Consider the following 22,807-nt stretch of genomic DNA (forward strand, 5'->3'; position numbering starts at 1 on the left):
CCACAGCCCTAGTGGAGTGAGCTGTGATTCTTTCAGGAGGCTGCCGTCCGGCAGTCTCATAAGCCAATCGGATGATGCTTTTAAGCCAAAAGGAAAGAGAGGTAGAAGTCGCTTTTTGACCTCTCCTTTTACCAGAATAAACAACAAACAAAGAAGATGTTTGTCTGAAATCTTTTGTAGCCTCTAAATAGAATTTTAGAGCACGGACTACGTCCAAATTGTGTAACAAACGTTCCTTCTTTGAAACTGGATTCGGACATAAAGAAGGTACAACTATCTCCTGGTTAATATTTTTGTTAGAAACAACCTTTGGAAGAAAACCAGGCTTAGTACGCAAAACCACCTTATCTGCATGGAACACCAGATAGGGCGGAGAACACTGCAGAGTAGATAACTCAGAAACTCTTCTAGCAGAAGAAATAGCAACCAAAAACAAAACTTTCCAAGATAGTAACTTAATATCTATGGAATGTAAAGGTTCAAACGGAACCCCTTGAAGAACTGAAAGAACTAGATTTAGACTCCAGGGAGGAGTCAAAGGTCTGTTAACAGGCTTGATCCTAACCAGAGCCTGAACAAATGCTTGAACATCTGGCACAGCTGCCAGTCTTTTGTGTAGTAAGACAGATAAAGCAGAGATCTGTCCCTTTAGAGAACTTGCAGATAATCCTTTCTCCAAACCTTCTTGTAGAAAGGAGAGAATCCTAGGATTTTTTATCTTATTCCATGGGAATCCTTTGGATTCACACCAACAGATATATCTTTTCCATATCTTATGGTAAATCTTTCTAGTTACCGGTTTTCTGGCCTGAACCAGAGTATCTATCACGGAATCTGAAAACCCACGCTTCGATAGAATCAAGCGTTCAATCTCCAAGCCGTCAGCTGGAGGGAAACCAGATTTGGATGTTCGAATGGACCCTGAACAAGAAGGTCCTGTCTCAAAGGTAGCTTCCATGGTGGAACCGATGACATATTCACCAGGTCTGCATACCAAGTCCTGCGTGGCCACGCAGGAGCTATCAAGATCACCGAGGCCCTCTCCTGATTGATCCTGGCTACCAGCCTGGGAATGAGAGGAAACGGTGGAAATACATAAGCTAGGTTGAAGGTCCAAGGGGCTAATAGTGCATCTACTAGAGTCGCCTTGGGATCCCTGGATCTGGACCCGTAGCAAGGAACCTTGAAGTTCTGACGAGACGCCATCAGATCCATGTCTGGAATGCCCCATAATTGGGTTATTTGGGCAAAGATCTCCGGGTGGAGTTCCCACTCCCCCGGATGGAATGTCTGACGACTCAGATAATCCGCCTCCCAGTTTTCCACACCTGGGATGTGGATCGCAGACAGGTGGCAGGAGTGATCCTCTGCCCATTGAATTATTTTGGTCACTTCTCTCATCGCCAGGGAACTCCTTGTTCCCCCCTGATGATTGATATACGCAACGGTCGTCATGTTGTCTGATTGGAATCTTATGAATCTGGCCTTTGCTAGTTGAGGCCAAGTTCTGAGAGCATTGAATATCGCTCTCAGTTCCAGAATGTTTATCGGGAGAAGAGACTCTTCCCGAGACCATAGACCCTGAGCTTTCAGGGATTCCCAGACCGCGCCCCAGCCCACTAGACTGGCGTCGTCGTGACAATGACCCACTCTGGTCTGCGGAAGCTCATTTCCTGGGATAGATTGTCCAGGGTCAGCCACCAACGGAGTGAATCTCTGGTCTTCTGATCTACTTGAATCATTGGAGACAAGTCTGTATAGTCCCCATTCCACTGTTTGAGCATGCACAGTTGTAATGGTCTTAGATGAATTTGTGCAAAAGGAACTATGTCCATTGCTGCAACCATCAACCCTACTACTTCCATGCACTGCGCTATGGAAGGACGAGGAACAGAATGAAGAACTTGACAAGTGCTTAGAAGTTTTGACCTCTGTCAGAAAAATCCTCATTTCTAAGGAATCTATTATTGTTCCCAAGAAGGGAACTCTTGTCAACGGAGACAGAGAACTTTTTTCTATGTTCACCTTCCATCCGTGTGATCTGAGAAAGGCCAGAATGATGTCTGTATGAGCCTTTGCTTTTGACAGGGACGACGCTTGTATTAGAATGTCGTCCAAGTAAGGTACTACTGCAATGCCTCTCGGCCTTAGAACCGCTAGAAGGGACCCTAGTACCTTTGTGAAAATCCTTGGAGCAGTGGCTAACCCGAATGGGAGGGCCACAAACTGGTAATGCTTGTCCAGAAAGGCGAACCTTAGGAACTGATGATGTTCTTTGTGGATAGGAATATGTAGGTACGCATCCTTTAGATCCACGGTAGTCATAAATTGACTTTCCTGGATAGTGGGTAGAATCGTTCGAATGGTTTCCATCTTGAACGATGGTACCCTGAGAAATTTGTTTAGGATCTTCAAATCCAAAATTGGTCTGAAAGTTCCCTCTTTTTTGGGAACTACGAACAGATTGTAATAAAATCCCATTCCTTGTTCCTTTATTGGAACTGGGTGTATCACTCCCATCTTTAACAGGTCTTCTACACAATGTAAGAACGCCTGTCTCTTTATTTGGTTTGAGGATAAGTGAGACATGTGGAACCTTCCCCTTGGGGGTAGTTCCCTGAATTCCAGGAGATAACCCTGAGAAACTATTTCTAGCGCCCAGGGATCCTGAACATCTCTTGCCCAAGCCTGAGCAAAGAGAGAGAGTCTGCCCCCCACTAGATCCGGTCCCGGATCGGGGGCAACTCCTTCATGCTGTTTTGTTAGCAGCGGCAGGCTTCTTGGCCTGCTTACCCTTGTTCCAGCCTTGCATCTGTTTCCAGGCTGGTTTGGGTTGTGAGGCATTACCCTCTTGCTTAGAGGATGCAGAATTAGAGGCCGGTCCGTTCCTGAAATTGCGAAAGGAACGAAAATTAGACTTATTCTTGGCCTTGAAAGGCCTATCTTGTGGAAGGGCGTGGCCCTTTCCCCCAGTGATGTCTGAAATAATCTCTTTCAATTCTGGTCCAAATAGAGTTTTACCTTTGAAAGGGATGTTAAGCAATTTTGTCTTGGATGACACATCCGCTGACCAAGACTTTAGCCAAAGCGCTCTGCGCGCCACAATAGCAAACCCTGAATTTTTCGCCACTAATCTAGCTAATTGCAAAGCGGCATCTAAAATAAAAGAGTTAGCCAACTTAAGTGCGTGAACTCTGTCCATAACCTCCTCATATGGAGTCTCTCTACTAAGCGAGTTTTCTAGTTCCTCGAACCAGAACCACGCTGCTGTAGTGACAGGAACAATGCACGAAATGGGTTGTAGAAGGTAACCTTGCTGTACAAAAATCTTTTTAAGCAAACCCTCCAATTTTTTATCCATAGGATCTTTGAAAGCACAACTATCCTCGATAGGAATAGTAGTGCGTTTGTTTAGAGTAGAAACTGCCCCCTCGACCTTAGGGACTGTCTGCCATAAGTCCTTTCTGGGGTCGACCATAGGAAATAATTTCTTAAATATAGGGGGGGAACAAAAAGGTATGCCAGGCTTTTCCCACTCCTTATTCACTATGTCCGCCACCCGCTTGGGTATAGGAAAAGCGTCGGGGTGCACCGGAACCTCTAGGAACTTGTCCATCTTGCATAATTTCTCTGGAATGACCAAGTTGTCACAATCATCCAGAGTAGATAACACCTCCTTAAGCAGTGCGCGGAGATGTTCTAATTTAAATGTCACAACATCAGGTTCAGCTTGTTGAGAAATTTTTCCTGAATCTGAAATTTCCCCATCTGACAAAACCTCCCTCATGGCCCCTTCAGATTGGTGTGAGGGTATGACAGAACAATTATCATCAGCGCCCTCCTGCTCTTCAGTGTTTAAAACAGAGCAATCGCGCTTTCTGATAAGTAGGCATTTTGGATAAAATATTTGCTATGGAGTTATCCATTACAGCCGTTAATTGTTGCATGGTAATAAGCATTGGCGCGCTAGATGTACTAGGGGCCTCCTGTGTGGGCAAAACTGGTGTAGACACAGTAGGAGATGATGTAGTATCATGTTTACTCCCCTCATCTGAGGAATCATCTTGGGCAATTTCATTATCTGTGGCAGTACTGTCCTTACTTTGTTTGGACGCTATGGCACAATTATCACACAAATTTAAATGGGGAGACACATTGGCTTTCATACATATAGAACATAGCTTATCCGAAGGCAGAGACATGTTAAACAGGCTTAAACTTGTCAATAAAGCACAAAAAACGTTTTAAAACAAAACCGTTACTGTCTCTTTAAATTTTAAACAGAAAACACTTTATTACTGAATATGTGAAAAAGTATGAAGGAATTGTTCAAAAATTACCAAAATTTCACCACAGTGTCTTAAAGCATTAAGAGTATTGCACACCAAATTTCAGAGCTTTAACCCTTAAAATAACCGGAGCCGTTTACAAATTTAACCCCTATAGAGTCCCAGCTATAGCCTTTGCTGAGACCCAACCAAGCCCAGAGGGGAATACGATACCAATTGACGCCTTCTAGAAACTTTTCCAGCAACTTTCAGATCCTCACACATGCATCTGCATGCCCTGCTCTCAAAAAACAACAGCGCAGTAATGGCGCGAAAATGAGGCTCAGCCTACAACTAGGAAGGCCCCCTGACTGGAAAAGGTGTCTAACATAGTGCCTGCCGTTTAATAAACGTTCCCCAAGTTTATAAATGTGAATTGTCAGCATAAATATGAATAAAATGCCCAAATAAAGCAATCGATTTAGCCCATAAAAGTGTCTACCAGTTTTATAGCCCATATTAAGCCCTTTATTCTGTTTGTTTGACTAAGAAAATGGCTTACCGGTCCCCATGAGGGGAAATGACAGCCTTCCAGCATTACATGGTCTTGTTAGAAATATGGCTAGTCATACCTTAAGCAGAAAAGTCTGCTGTTTCCCCCAACTGAAGTTACTTCATCTCAACAGTCCTATGTGGAAACAGCAATCGATTTTAGTTACTGTCTGCTAAAATCATCTTCCTCTCACAAACAGAAATCTTCATCTTTTTTCTGTTTCAGAGTAAATAGTACATACCAGCACTATTTTAAAATAACAAACACTTGATAGAAGAATAAAAACTACATTTAAACACCAAAAAACTCGTTGCCTGTGCAACGGCAAAGAGAATGACTGGGGTGGGCGGAGCCTAGGAGGGACTATATGGCCAGCTTTGCTGGGACTCTTTGCCATTTCCTGTTGGGGAAGAGATATCCCACAAGTAAGGATGACGCCGTGGACCGGACACACCAATGTTGGAGAAAAGCATGTCAGGTAAGGCCAGTTGTGTTTATCCTAGTGCTGTCTCTACTGCGCATGACAGCTTCGGACAAACACACTTGGCCGTGTGAGAGTGAGAGAGAGTATATATATATATATATATATATATATATATAATCTTGCTGTAGGAACATGGCGTATGAGCATATACACTGCATGATGTGGGGGCTAAGCAGTGCTATTAAATACCACATTTAAAATTGCAATGGCTTTAGTATGAACCCAATGTTTTTATAGACAAAGCAGAAATTTTCTCCAGATTACACCGGGCAATTTTCATCTAAGTAGTTCTGTCTTGCTAGCTGTCAGATTTAATGCTTCCCAAATGGCTTTTCATCTGCAGGTGTCACAAGGAGAACTGCTGAGAACGTAACTTACTAGCTCTGAAAGTGCCTCCCCACCCAGGCCACTGGGGTTTTCCCTGGCCTCAGAAGAACTATTTTCTTGATGTTTCTTTCCTGTCTAAACCCAGAGGCTGAGATAATCCATCAAGAATGTTAAACAGTCTTTGTACTCCCAAGAAAGCACTGTATGTATATTGGAGGGATTTTCTTAAAGAAACATAAAACAAGTTCTCCATCATGAATTTAAAAACACTTTTATTGTATGAAAAATGAATATTTACTCAGCATATAAAGAAGCCCATAGCTGTACTCTTAATTGCATAGAACAGTTTCACCTTGAGCAACCAATCGCACTTCTGAGTAGGAAACAGACTGTAAACCAATGTGGAGCTGCATATGTAAGTAGTTATGTTATGTACTAACATACCCCTTTAATCAATATAATTATGTAAAAAATACACTCATAGGATTAAAAGATCAGCTACATTATTAAGCAGAAAGTCAAACACAAATCATAAAAAAAAAAAAAAAAGAAGAGGACAGAGAAACTGTGATTCTCAATGTCTGACCATTTTATTCAGAAAATTATAAAATAAAAAAAATATATAACTCCACACAATCTCAGAATTATTTATATGTTATGCAAAGTTATCCTCTGTTTCCAGTATTTATTTCTGTTGCTGGATTTATTAGACCAGAAGTGTAATGCAAAATCTCAATTTTCACAGATACTTTAAAGGGACAGTCTAGTCCAAAATAAACTTTCATGATTCAGATAGGGCATGCAATTTTAAACAATTTTCCAATTTACTTTTATCACCAATTTTGCTTTGTACTCTTGGTATTCTTTGTTGAAAGCTTAACCTAGGAGGTTTATATGCCAATTTCTTAGACCTTGAAGGCCACCTCTTTTCAGAATGCATTTTAAAAGTTTTTCACCACTAGAGGGTGTTAGTTCATGTGTTTCATATAGATAACACTGTGCTCTGCTCATGCACGTGAAGTTACCTGGGAGCCAGCACTGTTTGGCTAAACTGCAAGTCTGTCAAAAGAACTGAAATAAGGGGGCAGTCTGCAGAGGCTTAGATACAAGATAATCACAGAGGTAATAAGTACTGTATATTAATATAACTGTGTTGGTTATGCAAAACTGGGGAATGGGTAATAAAGGAATTATCTATCTTTTAAAACAATAAAAATTCTGGTGTAGACTGTCCCTTTAAGTTGTTCTTGTGGTCTTTAAAGTCAATGTATATTTTAATGAATAAGTGCCCGGTTTTTAAAAACACTATTAAAAACGGCGGGATTTTAATTAAAATCTACATTGAAGCGTTTTTTTTTTAAATTTTTATTATTAAATACTTACATTTTTATTTAGGAAACCCAGACTGGCGATCCACCACTCTCTTACCATGCTGTACTTAGCATATCGATGACGAAACCAGCTTCCTCCAATCGTTGCGTGGCCTCTCAAGCTGGACTCTCTGGGGTGCACGCCATGATTGGAGGAAGTCGGTTTTGTCTTTGCTGTGCTAAGTACAGAGGAGCTGCGGGCGGAGGATCCGCCGGTCTGGGTTTCCTAAAGAAAAAGCTATTTAAAAAAAACGTGCAATGTAAAGTTTAATGAATGAAAATGCCCCTGTTAATAGTATTTTTTAAAAACCAGGCACTCATTCACTTTATGTGTTGCACAATCCAATTGTACCAAACCATTTTAAGATTTAGCTTCCTTTTTTTTTATTAAAATGGACAGTAAAGTCATAATTATACTTTCATGATTCAGACAGAACAAACAAATTTAAACAACTTACCAATTTACTTCTATTATTTAATTTGCTTCCTTCTTTTGGAATCCTTTGTTGAAGGATCAGTAATGTACCTGGGTGCTGATTGGTGGCTGCACATTTATGCCTCTTGTCATTGGTTCAGATGATGTGTTCAGCTAGATCCCAGCAGTGCATTGCTGCTCCTTCAACAAATGATACCAAAGGAAATGAATTGTTTAAAATTGTATGTTCTATCTAAATCATGAAAGAAATACTTGTGTTTTCATGTCCCTTTAAGACCTAAAGTAAATCATTATTATTAATAGCATAACACATAACTACACAAAGAACTCCAGTGCTCTAGTAACATGAATTACTATAGAAGTCTAATAAATAAAAATATAGAAGTCTATTACGTGAGGAATGTATTGCGCCTGCGCTATGCAACATGCAGAGGTTAACACGTCCTAGAATGTTGTTCAAGAGTTAAAAAATAATTTTGGACTTGTAATATGTGCACAAAAATAGAAGGTTGCACTCAAGTGATATTAATGCACAGTAAATAATTATTTTTGGCAACCACAGTCATCGAGTACCACCAACAGGCCAGGTTTTCATTATAACTGAACCAGAGCACAGGTGAAGTAATCAGCTGATCAGTAACCATGGTTACTAACCTGCTCTCATCCCTCAGCTGATTATGCACCTGTGCACTAGTTCAGCTAATAATGAAAACCTGGCCTGTTGGGGGTACATGAGGAGGTTGAGAAAGAATGGTTTGGAAAGCAGACTTAAAGGGACAGTCAAGTAAAAAAAAAAAAAAAAAAAAGTTCATGATTTAAATAGGGAATATAATTTTAAACAACTTTCCAATTTACAAGGTAATTATAGGAGGTTCATATGCTAATTTCTTAGGACTTTGAAGACTGCCTCTAATCTGAATGCATTTTGACCACTAGAGGGCTTTAGTTCATGTGTTTCATATAGATAACATTGAGCTCATGCAGGTGAAGTTACCCTGGAGTGAGCACTGATTGGCTAAAAAGCAAGTCTGTCAAAAGAACTTAAATAAGGGGGCAGTTTGCAGAGGCTTAGATACAAGGTAACCAAAGAGGTAAAAATTGTGGAATGGGTAAAAATAAAGGGATTATCTTTCTTTTTAAACAACAAAAAATCTGGTGTTGACCTGTCCCTTTAACTCTGCTATATTCCTCACAGTCATTGGGTTGTACACTCTAGTGACTCATTTACACCTGTTCCAAATTGGCCTCAGCACCGAAGGAAACTTAGGTTATAACATGGTGTCTCCCAGTGCAAAATAGATACTAAAATGTTACTCTTATTTTTTCAATATTTAAACTACTTGTAAAAAATTTTTTTTCATATTCTAAGGCTAGCGTTTATTTAGTGTTTAGTGGCCTTTAAATATCTAGAACAAAATAAAATGTGGCGCAACACACTTTGAACTGAGAATTTTCACAAAACAAATCTGTATTTTCTAAACTCTCTGGGAAAGTTTACAAAGATAGCCGGCATGTCCCTGACATCAAAAGGAATGAGAAAGGATGCTTTAAAAGGGACAGTGTACTGTAAAAATGTCTTCGCCTTAAAGGGACTTTACAAATGGCTACCCATTGTTGAAGGTTAACTAGAATTAATTCTAATGAATAGCTAACTAGATAAGTGTTTTCACTATCGGTTGTTTTCAAGTATCCCAAACCGGCATAGGACACTGTTTTTCTGTTAATTTTTAAATGATTTTTTGCAATATGACTGTACAATTTAGATTAAGTTGCTTCCCATTGTTGAAGGTTAACTGTAATTAATTCCAATGCATAGTTAGTGTTTTCACAATCAGGTGTTTTCAATCAGTGTATTACACGTATTGCTGTATTTTCACTCTACACAGGTGTTGTCTGTATTTTAGATAATTGCTTTATTGGTTACCAGCCAGGTAATGGTTGCTTAGCAACTAATTTTGGTGTTTTTTTACAGGGGGAGGGGTCTGTATGTGTATAAATGTTTGGCAATTTGTATTGTCCATTGGTCTGAGGAAGGGGAAGGTTTCCCCGAAACGTCACTACAAATAAAACAACCTTTGTATTTAAGACCAGAGACAGCAGTCTTCTATCTTTTGATAGAATATATATATATATATATATATATATATATATATATATATATATATATATATATATATATATATATATATATATATATACACACCTCTACAATATACTTTCATTATTTTGTCCCCTTTTCCTTTTTTCAGCTCCTGTTAGAAATGGAAGTGCAGAACACTGTTATATTCCACACAGCCATTGGCTACACACTCTAGTGACCTATTTATAACTGGCCACAGCAGAGAAGGTAACCTATTAGAGACAAAGTTACAACATGGCAGCTCCCATTGTTTTTTAGACACTAAAACATCACACTTAATTTGTTAATATTTAAACAGCTAATGAAAATTTCAAAAATACATATACATGATGTTATTTACAGTCTAAACTTTTATTTGAATGCATCATTCTAGCTAGCAGTTATTTAGTGTTTAATGTATTCACTATGGAAGAGATATATACACATAACTAGGAGAAGAACTTACATTCCCAGTGGGGGGTTGTAGAGATAACTACTAAAATGTTTATTTTAAATTGTTTTCTCTAAGTATAAAAATTGTTTTCTCTAAGTATACATATTGAGATAAGCCAAGCTGTGTGTGTGTATGTAATGTAAGAAGAATGTTTCTCCCTGTAAGCCCAACCAATCTGAATGAGTTGTGATTTTGAAGAGCAAAAAGCAGATTGATCATATTAAAAAATAAACCTAAATGAACAATTTCTCTACTTTTTTTACTCTTTAGCTGATTTAACAAGTCATTGAAAACACATTAAGGGGAATCCAGCTTTACAGTACACTACCCCTATAATTAGAAAAATTGCATGGAGCCTCAACACCGTAGTTTTTTTTGTTCTTTGAATGAATTTTGTCAGACGTCAGAATAGTTAAAAGTTCAAAAAACAAAAAGGTACTTTTAAGCTAGGGTATTTTATTATTGCACTTTAGCTAGGACATAACCAGCTGTTTAACCCCCGCAAAAGTATTAAAACAAAGTTAAAATCAGCTATTGAGAGCTGGTTGAACACATCTGGTAAACCAATGACGAAACAAATGTGTGTAGCCACCAATCACCAGCTAGCTCTCAGTAGTGCATTTCTGCGGAGGGTATCTACATATGCTTTTCAACAAAAGGATACCAAAAGAACAAAGCAAATGTGACACAAGAAGTGAATTTAGAAGTGTAAAATGACAAGCTATATATGAATAATGAAAGTTTACATTTTGTCCCTGAAAATTAAATGCTATAATGTCTGCACTACATTTGCAAATATATTAGCTCTGCTTTTTAATTTCCATGCTGTTTGCAAAATGAAGTTTAGTAAAGATTTTGATTAGAGTAATCCAGGGTTGCCGTGGTTTAAAAAGCTTAAAAACCCCTTGCAGATTATTACAGAGTAGGTCAAGGATTTTACAAAAGCTCTGCAAACCACTCATTTTATGAAAAATCCTCTTGCTTTTTGTATACACAGTGTTAGATATTATGGTAACATCATGGCTCTGCTTGCAAACAATTATTGAAATATGAAACTAATTACAAAATAGTAAAATAATCACTTTAAAGGAAATATAACAATCTAAAATGAATAAAAATACTGATAAGTGACAGCAAAAGGAATTTTTTTAAAATTAATTTTAAAAGGGAAAAAACCTTAGAAAAGTACCCAAACACTACAGCCACATATTTGTGGTTAAAGGGACATAATTTTTTTCTTTTATGATTCAGATAGAGCACCCCTTTACGTCAGGGTGCAAGTGCTTAGATCAGAATAAAGTTCTGATGTAAACACTTGCTGTAAAAATGAAATCACATGATCATTGATGAGATCATGCGATTTCAAGGCCAGGATCAGATCATAGGGGGGGCGGGACTGCCTACGCTGCTAGGATGCCATATAAGGTGGGATGTTCCATGCAGTTCTTCTGTGTTAAAGCCCAGCGTTGTTAGGACAGCACGGAATGTCCTAACGGCATGAAGGAGTTAAAAAAACTTTCCAATTTACTTATATTATCAAATTTGCTGCATTCTCTTGGCATTCTTTGTTGCAGGAGCAGCAATTAACTACTGGGAGCTAGCTGAACATATCAGGTGAGCCAATGACAAAAAGGTATATATATACAGCCACCAATCTGCAGCTAGATCCCAGTAGTGCATACAGTTGTTTAAATTTGTATCCTCTATCTGAATAATGTTTTACTTTACTGTACCCTTAAGGTATTCTAATTACAATTATAACATAGGATACATATTAAGGATATAACTGCAATGTTATGATTCCTAAAAAGGAATAGAAATAAAGTAATCAGGACAATCCTGTTTAACCTAAGGCATATGACTGAAAGTGTATTTTATTTGGATCTCTACTTCCCCAAATAAAAAGTAGCATTGGTTTAAACCAGTATTGTTATAAAAAATAGCAACATTTCTCTTCAGTAAATAGATGTACTTATTGGGATATAGTTGATTGGAGGGGGAGACACAACTTAGAAATTTATGGACTTCTTATTTTCTACAAAAATTATCAATGTCCCAAGTTGTCCACATAACTTGTGATGACCAGAACAGTGCTAGTTAAAGTAATGGTAAATCCAAGCATATAATAAAAACTAGGATTTACCATCACTAAAAATAAACAAACAGTTTCTGTCATTGTTTCCTAAAAAACGATGTTAAACTCGCCCTATCTGTAAGGCAAGTATATCGCTAACTCAAGTGTCTCGGCCGCCCACGGCACATCACTTTCTTCTCCTTATATAAGAGAGTTTATATTTCAGTTTGTTTGTTGGGGTTTTAACAATTGTGTATTGTTCCTACAAGTGCAAAAGAAAAAAAAAAGAAGAAAATACATAGTGCCAACATAAAACCCCCATAAAGAATTCTTCAACAAGGTGGTAGGATGAACCTTATGGTTAAGGTGTACAGATCTGTATTACTAACCATGGGTTATAATATCACTAGCAAACACAGTTTCCATATATTTGTAACCTGTGCGCTGGGTTAACACTAGTAGGCATAGGTGTAAGAGGTCAGCAAAGCAACATATCACAGTCTCACCTGACTTGTACTACCATGAGCTGGGTGAACACCGACAGACATATGCTCAAGTACACTTATAACAACAGACAGCCAGGACTCACCAATCCAGGCATGAAACCACCAATCACTCAAGGAAACCCACTCATGCAGCCCCAACACATTACCAAGAGACAGACCACTTCAGTGTGATGATGTCTGTCCATTTTTGCCTGGAATTCAGATTCAGTTATATCCATAAAAGAGCATATTTTTAAGTTGTTCTCTGGTTTATTTGAAATAATTAAATTACCAGAGTGAACTCTGTGCTCCTACAGTTTGATGTCTGGTCACACTCTCGGGAGTGGTGTAGTAGAGTCCAGTGCTGGGGTTGTTCCCATTTCCTGGCATATTGAAAGATGAGGTGAGATGTTGGGTGTTGTGTTAAGCAGTGTACCACACCTAGTGGAAGACCAGTGTGGAACAGCAGCAATAGTAAGACCCTTATTCCACTTTATAGATCACTAGCTAGGCCTCATCTTGAGTACTGTGATCACTTCTAGGGGCCATAAGGATAAACTGGGTTATGTTCAAAGGAGGACTACTAAATGGTACATGGTCAAAAATAAATAAATCTTACACAGAAAGACGCAATTACCTAAATATGTAAAGCTTAGAGAAGAGAAAGGAAAGAGGTGATATGATAGAGGTTTAAGTAGGGACTTAATAAAGCTGAGGCTGTATTTTTTTACAAAAAGAGAAACACCAGAACAAGGGGCCATGATAAAGGGTAGCAGGTTCAGGAGTCATTTGTGGAAGCACTTCTGCACAGTCAGCAAGGGTGGTTGATTTGTGGAATAAGCTACCTTTATTGGTGGTAATGATAAACACTGTGGGGAAGGGCTTGAAAGATTCAGATAGAGTATGTAATTTTAAGACACTTTTAAATTCACTTCTATTTTCAAATGTGCTTCGTTCTCTTGGAATTCCTTATTGAAAAAGAATACACGCATATCCTACACTAGTGGGAGCTAGCTGCTGATTGGTGTCTGCACACATTTGTCTCTTGTGATTAGCTAACTACATGTGTTCAGCAAGCTGCCACTAGTGCAATGCTGCTGCTTCAGCAAAGGATAACAAGAGAATGAAGCAAATTGTTAAGTTGTTAATAATTGTATGTTCTATCCAAATAATGAAGAAAATGTTGGGGTTTCCTATCCCTTTAAGAATGCCTGGGATAAGCATAAAGCTACTGCATGAATTAAACTTACACTTTATAGGAAATATAGGCAGACTTGTTAAGTTCCCATGGTTCTTATTGGCTGTCAAAACCTATGTTTGTATGTCTCTAACAGACAGCATTACAAGATTGTAAAAAAACATTTATTTTGAATCAGATCCCCTGCAATGCAGTAATTGCTGATACATACTATGAATTTAAAAATACAAACAATTTATTGAAAAATACTTTAATGCCCCTTAAAGGGACACTGAACCCACATTTTTTCTTTTGTGATTCCGATAGAGCATGTAATTTTAAGCAACTTTCTAATTTACTCCTATTAACAAATTTTCTTCATTCTCTTGGTATCTTTATTTGAAATGCAAGAATGTAAGTTTAGATGCCGGCCCATTTTTGGTGAACAACCTGGGTTGTTCTTGCCGATTGGTGGATAAATTCATCCACCAATGAACAAGTGCTTTCCATGGTTCTGAACGAAACAAATAGCTTAGATGCATTCTTTTTTAAATAAAGATAGCAAGAGAACTAAGAAAAATTGATAATAGGAGTTAATTAGAAAGTTGCTTAAAATTGCATGCACTATCTGAATCACGAAAGAAAAAAATTTGGGTTCAGTGTCCCTTTAACCCCTTAATGACCGCAGCACTTTTCCATTTTCTGTCCGTTTGGGACCAAGGCTATTTTTACATTTCTGCAGTGTTTGTGTTTAGTTGTAATTCTCCTCTTACTCATTTACTGTACCCACACATATTATATACCGTTTTTCTCGCCATTAAGTGGACTTTCTAAAGATACCATTATTTTCATCATATCTTATAATTAACTATAAAAAAAAATATATAATATGAGGAAAAAAATGGAAAAAAACACACTTTTTCTAACTTTGACCCCCAAAATCTGTTACACATCTACAACCACAAAAAAACACCCATGCTAAATAGTTTCTAAATTTTGTCCTGAGTTAAGAAATACCCAATGTTTACATGTTCTTTGCTTTTTTTGCAAGTTATAGGGCCATAAGTACAAGTAGCACTTTGCTATTTCCAAACCCCTTTTTTTCAAAATTAGCGCTAGTTACATTGGAACACTGATATCTTTCAGGAATCCCTGAATATCCCTTGACATGTATATATTTTTTTTTAGAAGACATCCCAAAGTATTGATCTAGGCCCATTTTGGTATATTTCCTGCCACCATTTCACTGCCAAATGCAATCAAATAAAAAAAATTGTTCACTTTTTCACAATTTTGTTCACAAACTTTAGGTTTCTCACTGAAATTATTTACAAACAACTTGTGCAATTATGGCATAAATGGTTGTAAATTCTTCTCTGGGATCCCCTTTGTTCAGAAATAGCAGACATGTATGGCTTTTGTTGTTGCTTTTTGGAAATTAGAAGGGCGCTAAATGCCACTGCGCACCACACGTGTATTATGCCCCACAGTGAAGGGGTTAATTAGGGAGCATGTAGGGAGCTTCTAGGGTTAATTTTAGCTTTAGTGTAGTGTAGTAGACAACCCAAAGTATTGATCTAGGCCCATTTTGGTATATTTCATGCCACCATTTCACCGCCAGATGCGATCAAATTAAAAAAAACGTTAAATTTTTCACAATTTTAGGTTTCTCACTGAAATCATTTACAAACAGCTTGTGCAATTATGGCACAAATGCTTGTAAATGCTTCTCTGGGATCCCCTTTGTTCAGAAATAGCAGACATATATGGCTTTGGCGTTGCTTTTTGTTAATTAGAAGGCCACTAAATGCCGATGCACATCACACGTGTATTATGGCTACCAGTGAAGGGGTTAATTATGTAGCTTGTAGGGAGCTTGCAGGGTTAATTTTAGCTTTAGTGTAGAGCTCAGCCTCCCACCTGAAACATCAGACCCCCTGATCCCTCCCAAACAGCTCTCTTCCCTCCCCCACCCCACAATTGTCCCCGCCATCTTAAGTACTGGCAGAAACTCTGCCAGTACTAAAATAAAAAGGTATATTTGTGTTTTTTTTTAGCATATTTACATATGCTGCTTTGTAGTATCCCCCTTAGCCCCCAACCTCACTGATCCCACACCAAACAGCTCTCTAACCCTCCCCCTCTGCCTTAGCGGGCGCTATCTTGGGTACTGGCAGCTGTCTGCCAGTACCCAGTTTAGTAAAAAAAGGAATCTTTTTTTTTTTTAAATCCCCTTTTCTGTAGTGTAGCTGCCCCCCCCCCCCAACCTCCCACCAGTTGCAGATCACTTAGAAACTTTATGGAACATTTTTCTTTTCTTATTTATTATAGCTATTTTCAGATTTTTTTTTCTGTAGTGTAGCGGTTCCCTCCCGCTCCCGGCCCGTGCCCGCCCGCGTCGCTCCCGCCCCCCTGCACATTACACGGCGCATCGATGGCCGCCCACCCGCCTCCCAAGTCCGCTCCCACCCACCAACGATACCGGCCATCGATGTCCGGTGCAGAGAGGGCCACAGAGTGGCTCTCTGCATAGGATGGCCATTTAAGGTTATTGCAGGATGCCTCCATATCGAGGCATCACTGCAATAACCGGAAAGCAGCTGGAAGCGAGCAGGATCGCTTCCAGCTGCTTTCCACACCGAGGACGTGCAGGGTACGTCCTCAGGCGTTAACTGCCTTTTTTTTGAGGACGTACCCTGCACGTCCTCGGTCGTTAAGGGGTTAAGGTTAATTAATCATTTTCAAATAAATAAAGCATACATTTTATTATGTGTTTGTATTTTTGCAAATTACAGGGACAGTTACCACCATGTAATACAAAATTACACCTTATTTGCTGCAGCTGTTTTTAAATAGCCAAATTCCACCCACTACCTGTCTTATTTGGAGGAGCCAATCCAGGAATGAGTCTGCAAATGACATTATCATTATGTTAGTATAAGGTGCATTGTTTTTCAGCTGTTATCTACTAAAAAAGGGAAATATATGTAGCAGGGTTAGCCTCATTGAGTCTGCAGTGTGCTTTTTCAGCTCTAAATGAGAAAATCTACTATTTTGAACACCACGAAAAATGGAACAAAATAAATAAAGGGACAGTCTAGGCCAAAATAAACTTTCATGATTCAGATAGAGCATGTAATTTTAAACAATTTTCTAATTTACTTTTATCACCAATTTTGCTTTGTTCTCTTGGTATTCTTAGTTGAAAGCTTAACCTAGGAGATTCATATGCTAATTTCTTAGACCTTGAAGGCCACCTCTTTTCAGAATGCATTTTAACAGTTTTTCACCACTAGAGGGTGTTAGTTCACGTATTTCCTATAGATAACACTGTGCTTGTGCACGTGAAGTTATCTGGGAGCAGGCACTGATTGGCTAGACTGCAAGTCTGTCAAAAGAACTGAAATAAGGGGGCAGTTTGTAGAGGCTTAGATACAAGATAATCACAGAGGTTAAAAGTATATGAATATAACCGTGTTGGTTATGCAAAACTGGGGAATGGGTAATAAAGGGATTATCTGTCTTTTAAAACAATAAAAATTCTGGTGTAGACTGTCCCTTAATTAAAGTATATTGCAAAGTTGTTTAAAGGGATACTAACCCCACGTTTTTTCTTTCATGATTCAGATAGAGCATGCAATTTTAAGCAACTTTCTAATTTACTCCTATTATCAATTTTTCTTTGTTCTCATGTTATCTTGATTTGAAAAAGCAGTAATAAAAGGTTAGGAGCCGGCCCATTTTTTAGTTCAGCACCTTGGTAGAGCTGCTGATTGGTTTGCTACATTTAGCCACAAATCAGCAAGTGCTACCCATGTGCTGAACAAAAAATGGTCTGGCTCTAAAGCTTACAGTACTGCTTTTTCAAATCAAGATAGCATGAGAACAAAGAAAAATTGAAAATAGGAGTAGATTAGAAAGGTGCTTAAAATCTCATGCATGCTCTATCTGAATCATGAAAGAAAAAAATTGGGTTTAGTATCCCTTTAACTATGACCAATTATACCTTTTATTTTAAAATCTCAGGGTGTATATTGTCCCTTTAACGTGTCAATCTCAAACAATAATCAAATAAAAATACAAACAATGTGATCATATGCACTTTAAATTATATAAAACTCTTAGTGAATATATTTTTATTTACATAAATTAGTCCCAATATGGAATTGTTGATTGGAGAATTTAACAACATATTACAGAGCTTCTGATCAAGCTCTGAGTTTAAAAGCCTATGAGACTCTGCAAAGGAGACGATGAAGAAGTGGAACCTTATGTTTCCGTAAAAAAAAAATATTTGTATGTGTGCAAGAACATCAGCATACACAGACCGTTACTATGAACAAAGTCCCTGAATTGCGGCACAGAAGGTACGTCCCCACCTTCTCTGTGACATCACAATGCTACGTATCTGACGTATGTTTTGCCAATAGCCAAGCTCTGTAAAGCAATTCCATATATTTGGACTGTTTTATAAAATATATATATATATATCTCCATATACATACACACATCTCATCTTTTTTCAAAATGTGTTAGAAATCTTTGAAAAATGTAGGAACAAACCACCTTTTTCTTATCAGACTTGTGACGGTGATACTGCTGTATTCATGGTCACTGGCCGAAAGCAACAAACTTCTGGCAATTTGATCTTCTTTTATTTTCTTCATGTAAAAATATTAACATGCTCATACAATGCCTTGCAAAAGTATTCACCCCCTTGGCATTTTTTGTGTTTTGTTGCCTCACAACCTGGAATTAACATGGCTTGTTTGAGGATTTGCATCATTTACATTTACAGAACATGCACACAACTTTGAAGATGTGTTTTTTTTTTATTGTGAAGCAAAACAACAAATAGGACAAAATAACAGAAAAAGTCAATGTGCATAACTATTCACCCCCCCCCCCCCCCAAAGTCAATACTTTGTACAGCCACCCTGCACTATACCCCTACTGCCTTGCTTCTGTACTAATCACAGTCGCTAACTTCTTTAATAGTAAATATGGCAGCCAAACTCCCCCCACCGTTACGTAGCTGCCTTCTTCTTCAAATGATCAGCAAATCAGAATCCAATCCACGGTCAGAAATTGCACGCGCTTGCAATTTCTGACCGAGGATTAGATTCTGATTTGCTGATCATTTGAAGAAGAAGGCAACTACGTAACGGTGGGGGGAGTTCGGCTGCCATATTTAACTGGTATTAGAGAAGTTAGCGACGGTGATTAGTACAGAAGCAAGGCGGCAAGGCAGAAGGGGTATAGTGGAGGCGGATCTTCGGTTTTTATTTTTCAATGGCAAATAATGTTACCGCAAGTGTTGACTGTCCCTTTAATTTCCCTTTATTAAGCATGTAATTACAAAAAACAAACAGAATATATAAAGCTGTATGCTTTATTCAATATAGAGGGGCTGCTGCTGGAATGAGTAGAAGACAGAAATATAAAAGGTACATGAAACTCACATTTTGTTTCCTGGTTCAGATAGAGAGTGTAAAATTAAAAAAAATAAAATCTAATTTATCTCTATTATAAAAATGTACTTTGTTCTCTTGGTATTTGTTAAAGGGATTGTAAAGTCCAAAATAAACTTTCATGATTCAGATAGGGCATGTAATTTTAAACAACTTTTTAATTTATCATCAAATTTGCTTTGTTCTCTTGGTATTCTTAGTTGAAAGCTAAACCTAGGTAGGCTCATATGCTAATTTCTAAGCCTCTGAAGGCCGCCTCTTATCTAAATGCATTTGACAGTTTTTCACAGCTAGAGGGAGTTAGTTCATGTGTGCCATGTAGATAACTTTGTGCTCACGCATGTGGAGTTATTTAAGAGCCAGTACTCTAGCTTTCCTGAAAGGCAAGTCTGTCAAAAGATCTGAGATAAGGAGGCAGTCAGCAGAAGCTTAGATACAAGGTATTCGCAGAGGTAAAAAGTATATTTCTATAACAGTGTTGGTTTTGCAAAACCGGGGAATGGGTAAGAAAGGGATTATCTATCTTTTTAAACAATAACATTTTTGGTGTTTACTATCCCTTTAAAAATCAGGTAGGTAGACTCAAAAACAAACACACTTTAATAATCAGGTTTTACCAACATTAAAGCGGAAAAATAGAATGCTTTAACATGTTATATGTAAGCAATAGTGCAATAAAATGCGTTAAGTATGTGTTTACCCCTGCCAAGAGATTAAACACAAAGTTAAATTCAGCTCCAGAGAAGCAATGCACTACTGAAAACAGCTGGTGAGCCAATGACAATAGACAAAATGCGTGTAGCCACCAATAACCAGCTAGGAACCAGTTGCACATTGCTGCTGATTATATGTACACGTTTTGTTTTTTTAACCAAGAGAGCAAATAAGTCTGATAACAAAACTACATTTAAAATAACATGCTCTATCTGAATCATAAAGGTTTCATTTTGACTTAAAGGGATACTAAACCCAAATGTTTTCTTTCATTATTCAGGTAAAGCATGCAATTTTAAGCAACTTTCTAATTTACTCCTATTATCAATTCTTGCTATCTTTATTTAAAAAGCAGGAATGTAAAGGTTAGGAGCCGGCCCATTTTGGGTTCAGCACAATGGATAGTGCTTGCTTACTGGTGGCTACATTTAGCAACCAATAAGCAAGCATAATCCAGGTTCTAAACCAAAAATGGGAAGGCTCCTAACCTTTACATTCCTGCTTTTTAAATAAAGTTAGCAAGAGAACGAAGAAAAATTGATAAGAGGAGTAAATTAGAAAGTTGCTTAAAATTGCATGCTCTGAATCATTAAAGAAAAAATGTGTTTAGTATCTCTTTAAATGCCCCTTTAACTAGTTATAAGGTTGAGATCAATTTCTAGATTGCCCCCAAAGCTCTAGACCCCAGAGGCAGAATTTTTTTTTACTTTCTGCAATGAGATTTTTTTGTGAAAACCTTTCTGCAGGGCATTTTTAAATAAAAAGCCAGTTAATAATCAATGCACTGCTGCTTTACAGTGCTACTGCTTATTTGACAGTTAACTTCAAACAACACTTTTCTCTTGATGCACTGGAACACTTAAACAGTGCAGCCAGAACACAGCTCTGTTTGAAGAGTACAGCTGCAAAGTTAAAGCACTAAGTCTAACAGTCCCTGCATGGGTTCTGTTCTTTCTGCAGACATGCTGCATTTTCTGTGATGACATCTCAGATCACTGTATGTTCTGCCTTGGGGCTCTAGACCACAAATAGTTAATAAAAAACATATGAACAAAAAGTGCTGTGCATATTTAATTGGCAGAGTAGACATTTCCAGATCTAGGGTAAGAAGAGAATTGAAGATCAGGAAAGGATCACGTACCTTCTGATCTTCTGTAAAATCAGAGGAGTTGGCGGGAGACTGAGCTTCTTTTTGTAAATGCCTCGCTAATCTGCAAAGGACAAAATAAACTCATTGCAAATGAAGCAAGTATTTACGGTTGCAGGATAAAGAGAGGATTGACCCAGTCTAAAATAAAACAAACATCTGGTGTAGCCCAACATGCATCTCGCTGATATTGCTGATTACAGCTGCATCAAATTGTCTTCCTATGTTCAGTGAAATGATGGTGTAAAGAATGTACAGCAATAACCAGCTATAAAGTACACAATGGTTACACGCTCTGCATAATGTATTTGTAAAGTGCAGCAGCACTGAGTAAATCATCACAGGGATATAAGTACTATGTTATAATTAAATGTGGTAATGTAGATTGATAAAGGAGGAGGGCAAAGAACCAAAGAGTTTACAATCTAGACAAGGAACATCAAACCCAATTTCTCATGTGCTTTCATGACTCAGAGCATGCAATTGTAAAAAAAAATTCCAATTTCCTTCAATGATCAAATTTGCTTTCTTCTTTTGGTATATTTTGTTGAAGCAGCAGCAATGAACTACTGGGAGCCAATGACAAGAGGTATATGCACATAAGCACCAATCAGCAGTGCATTGCTGCTACTCAGCCTACCTTAAAGGGATATTGTACACTAGATTTTTCTTTGCAAAAAAATGTTTTGTAGATGGTCCATTTATATAGCAGTTTTTTTGTTTTTTTAAATGTATATAGTTTTGCTTATTTTGAAAAAACATTTTGCTGATTTTCAGACTCCTAACCAAGTCCAAAAGTTTTAAAATCTGAATCATGAATGTTTTATCTTAAAGGACCATTAAAGTGAAGGTAAACTTTGATGAATGAAAGCCTGTTTTTTAAAAATACTATTAAAAACAGGGGCACTTTCATTCATCAAAGTTTACAAAGCAGCCGTTTTGATTAAAAACTTACCTCTCTTCTTTGCACAGCCAGAGCAGTTTCCCCCACCCGGAGATCCTCTCTTCACACGTCATCAGTGACTAATCCTGCTCCCTCCAATCATGGCTTTCCCCCCAGGGTAGTCATTGCATGAGGCCATGCCGTGATTGGAGGAAGCCGGATTAGTCATTGATGACGTGTGAAAAGAGGATCTCCGGGTGGGGGTAGCTGCTCTGGCTGTGCAAAGAAGAGGTAAGTTTTTAATCAAAATGGCTGCTTTGTAAACTTTGATGAATGAAAGCCCGTTTTTAAAAATACTATTAAAAACAGGGGCACTTTCATTCACCTTCACTTTAAACTTGACATTTCAACAACACAAAAAATGTTTCATGATTGTAAGTGAAACATTATTGCAGTATACATTATTTATTTAGCAGCCTTTTGCTGTCAAATACATCTAAAAACTGTGCTTGCTTCACTTTCTCCCAGGGAGGCCTGGGTTAATACTTTTAGGCAATTTATGTGAGCTTTTGTTTACTTTCCCTTCCTCCCTAAGCTTCTATGGTGTCACGTGCTTTTAAAAAGGTGGATTATCAGTTTTGCATCAACAATAGGAAAATCATTATTTGCAATAGTAATTAAGTTGAATCAGTGCTGACCATCCTTAAAGTGAAAGTAAATCCTAGCATTTTACAAACGCTAGGATTTATTATTGAAACAAATAAAGGGCACTTTCATTCAGATACTTCATGTAGAAAGCTCCTTTATTTGATTCAATTGATCGCCGCTCTTAGCTCCTACAGCAG

General features: G+C 37.9%; 1 protein-coding gene across 2 annotated transcripts in view; it reads right to left on the reverse strand.

The window, feature by feature from the left end:
* Nucleotides 1-22,807, reverse strand: part of AIDA (axin interactor, dorsalization associated) — a 171,985-nt gene that overhangs the window by 142,957 nt on the left and 6,221 nt on the right. For both annotated transcript variants that reach the window (XM_053712530.1, XM_053712528.1), the window contains exon 2: nt 21,074-21,143. In XM_053712530.1, the coding sequence (XP_053568505.1) occupies nt 21,074-21,143 (70 nt within the window). The remainder of the gene's footprint in view (nt 1-21,073; nt 21,144-22,807) is intronic.

This window comes from Bombina bombina, chromosome 4 (genome assembly GCF_027579735.1).
Source record: "Bombina bombina isolate aBomBom1 chromosome 4, aBomBom1.pri, whole genome shotgun sequence".
Classification (NCBI taxonomy): domain Eukaryota; kingdom Metazoa; phylum Chordata; class Amphibia; order Anura; family Bombinatoridae; genus Bombina; species Bombina bombina.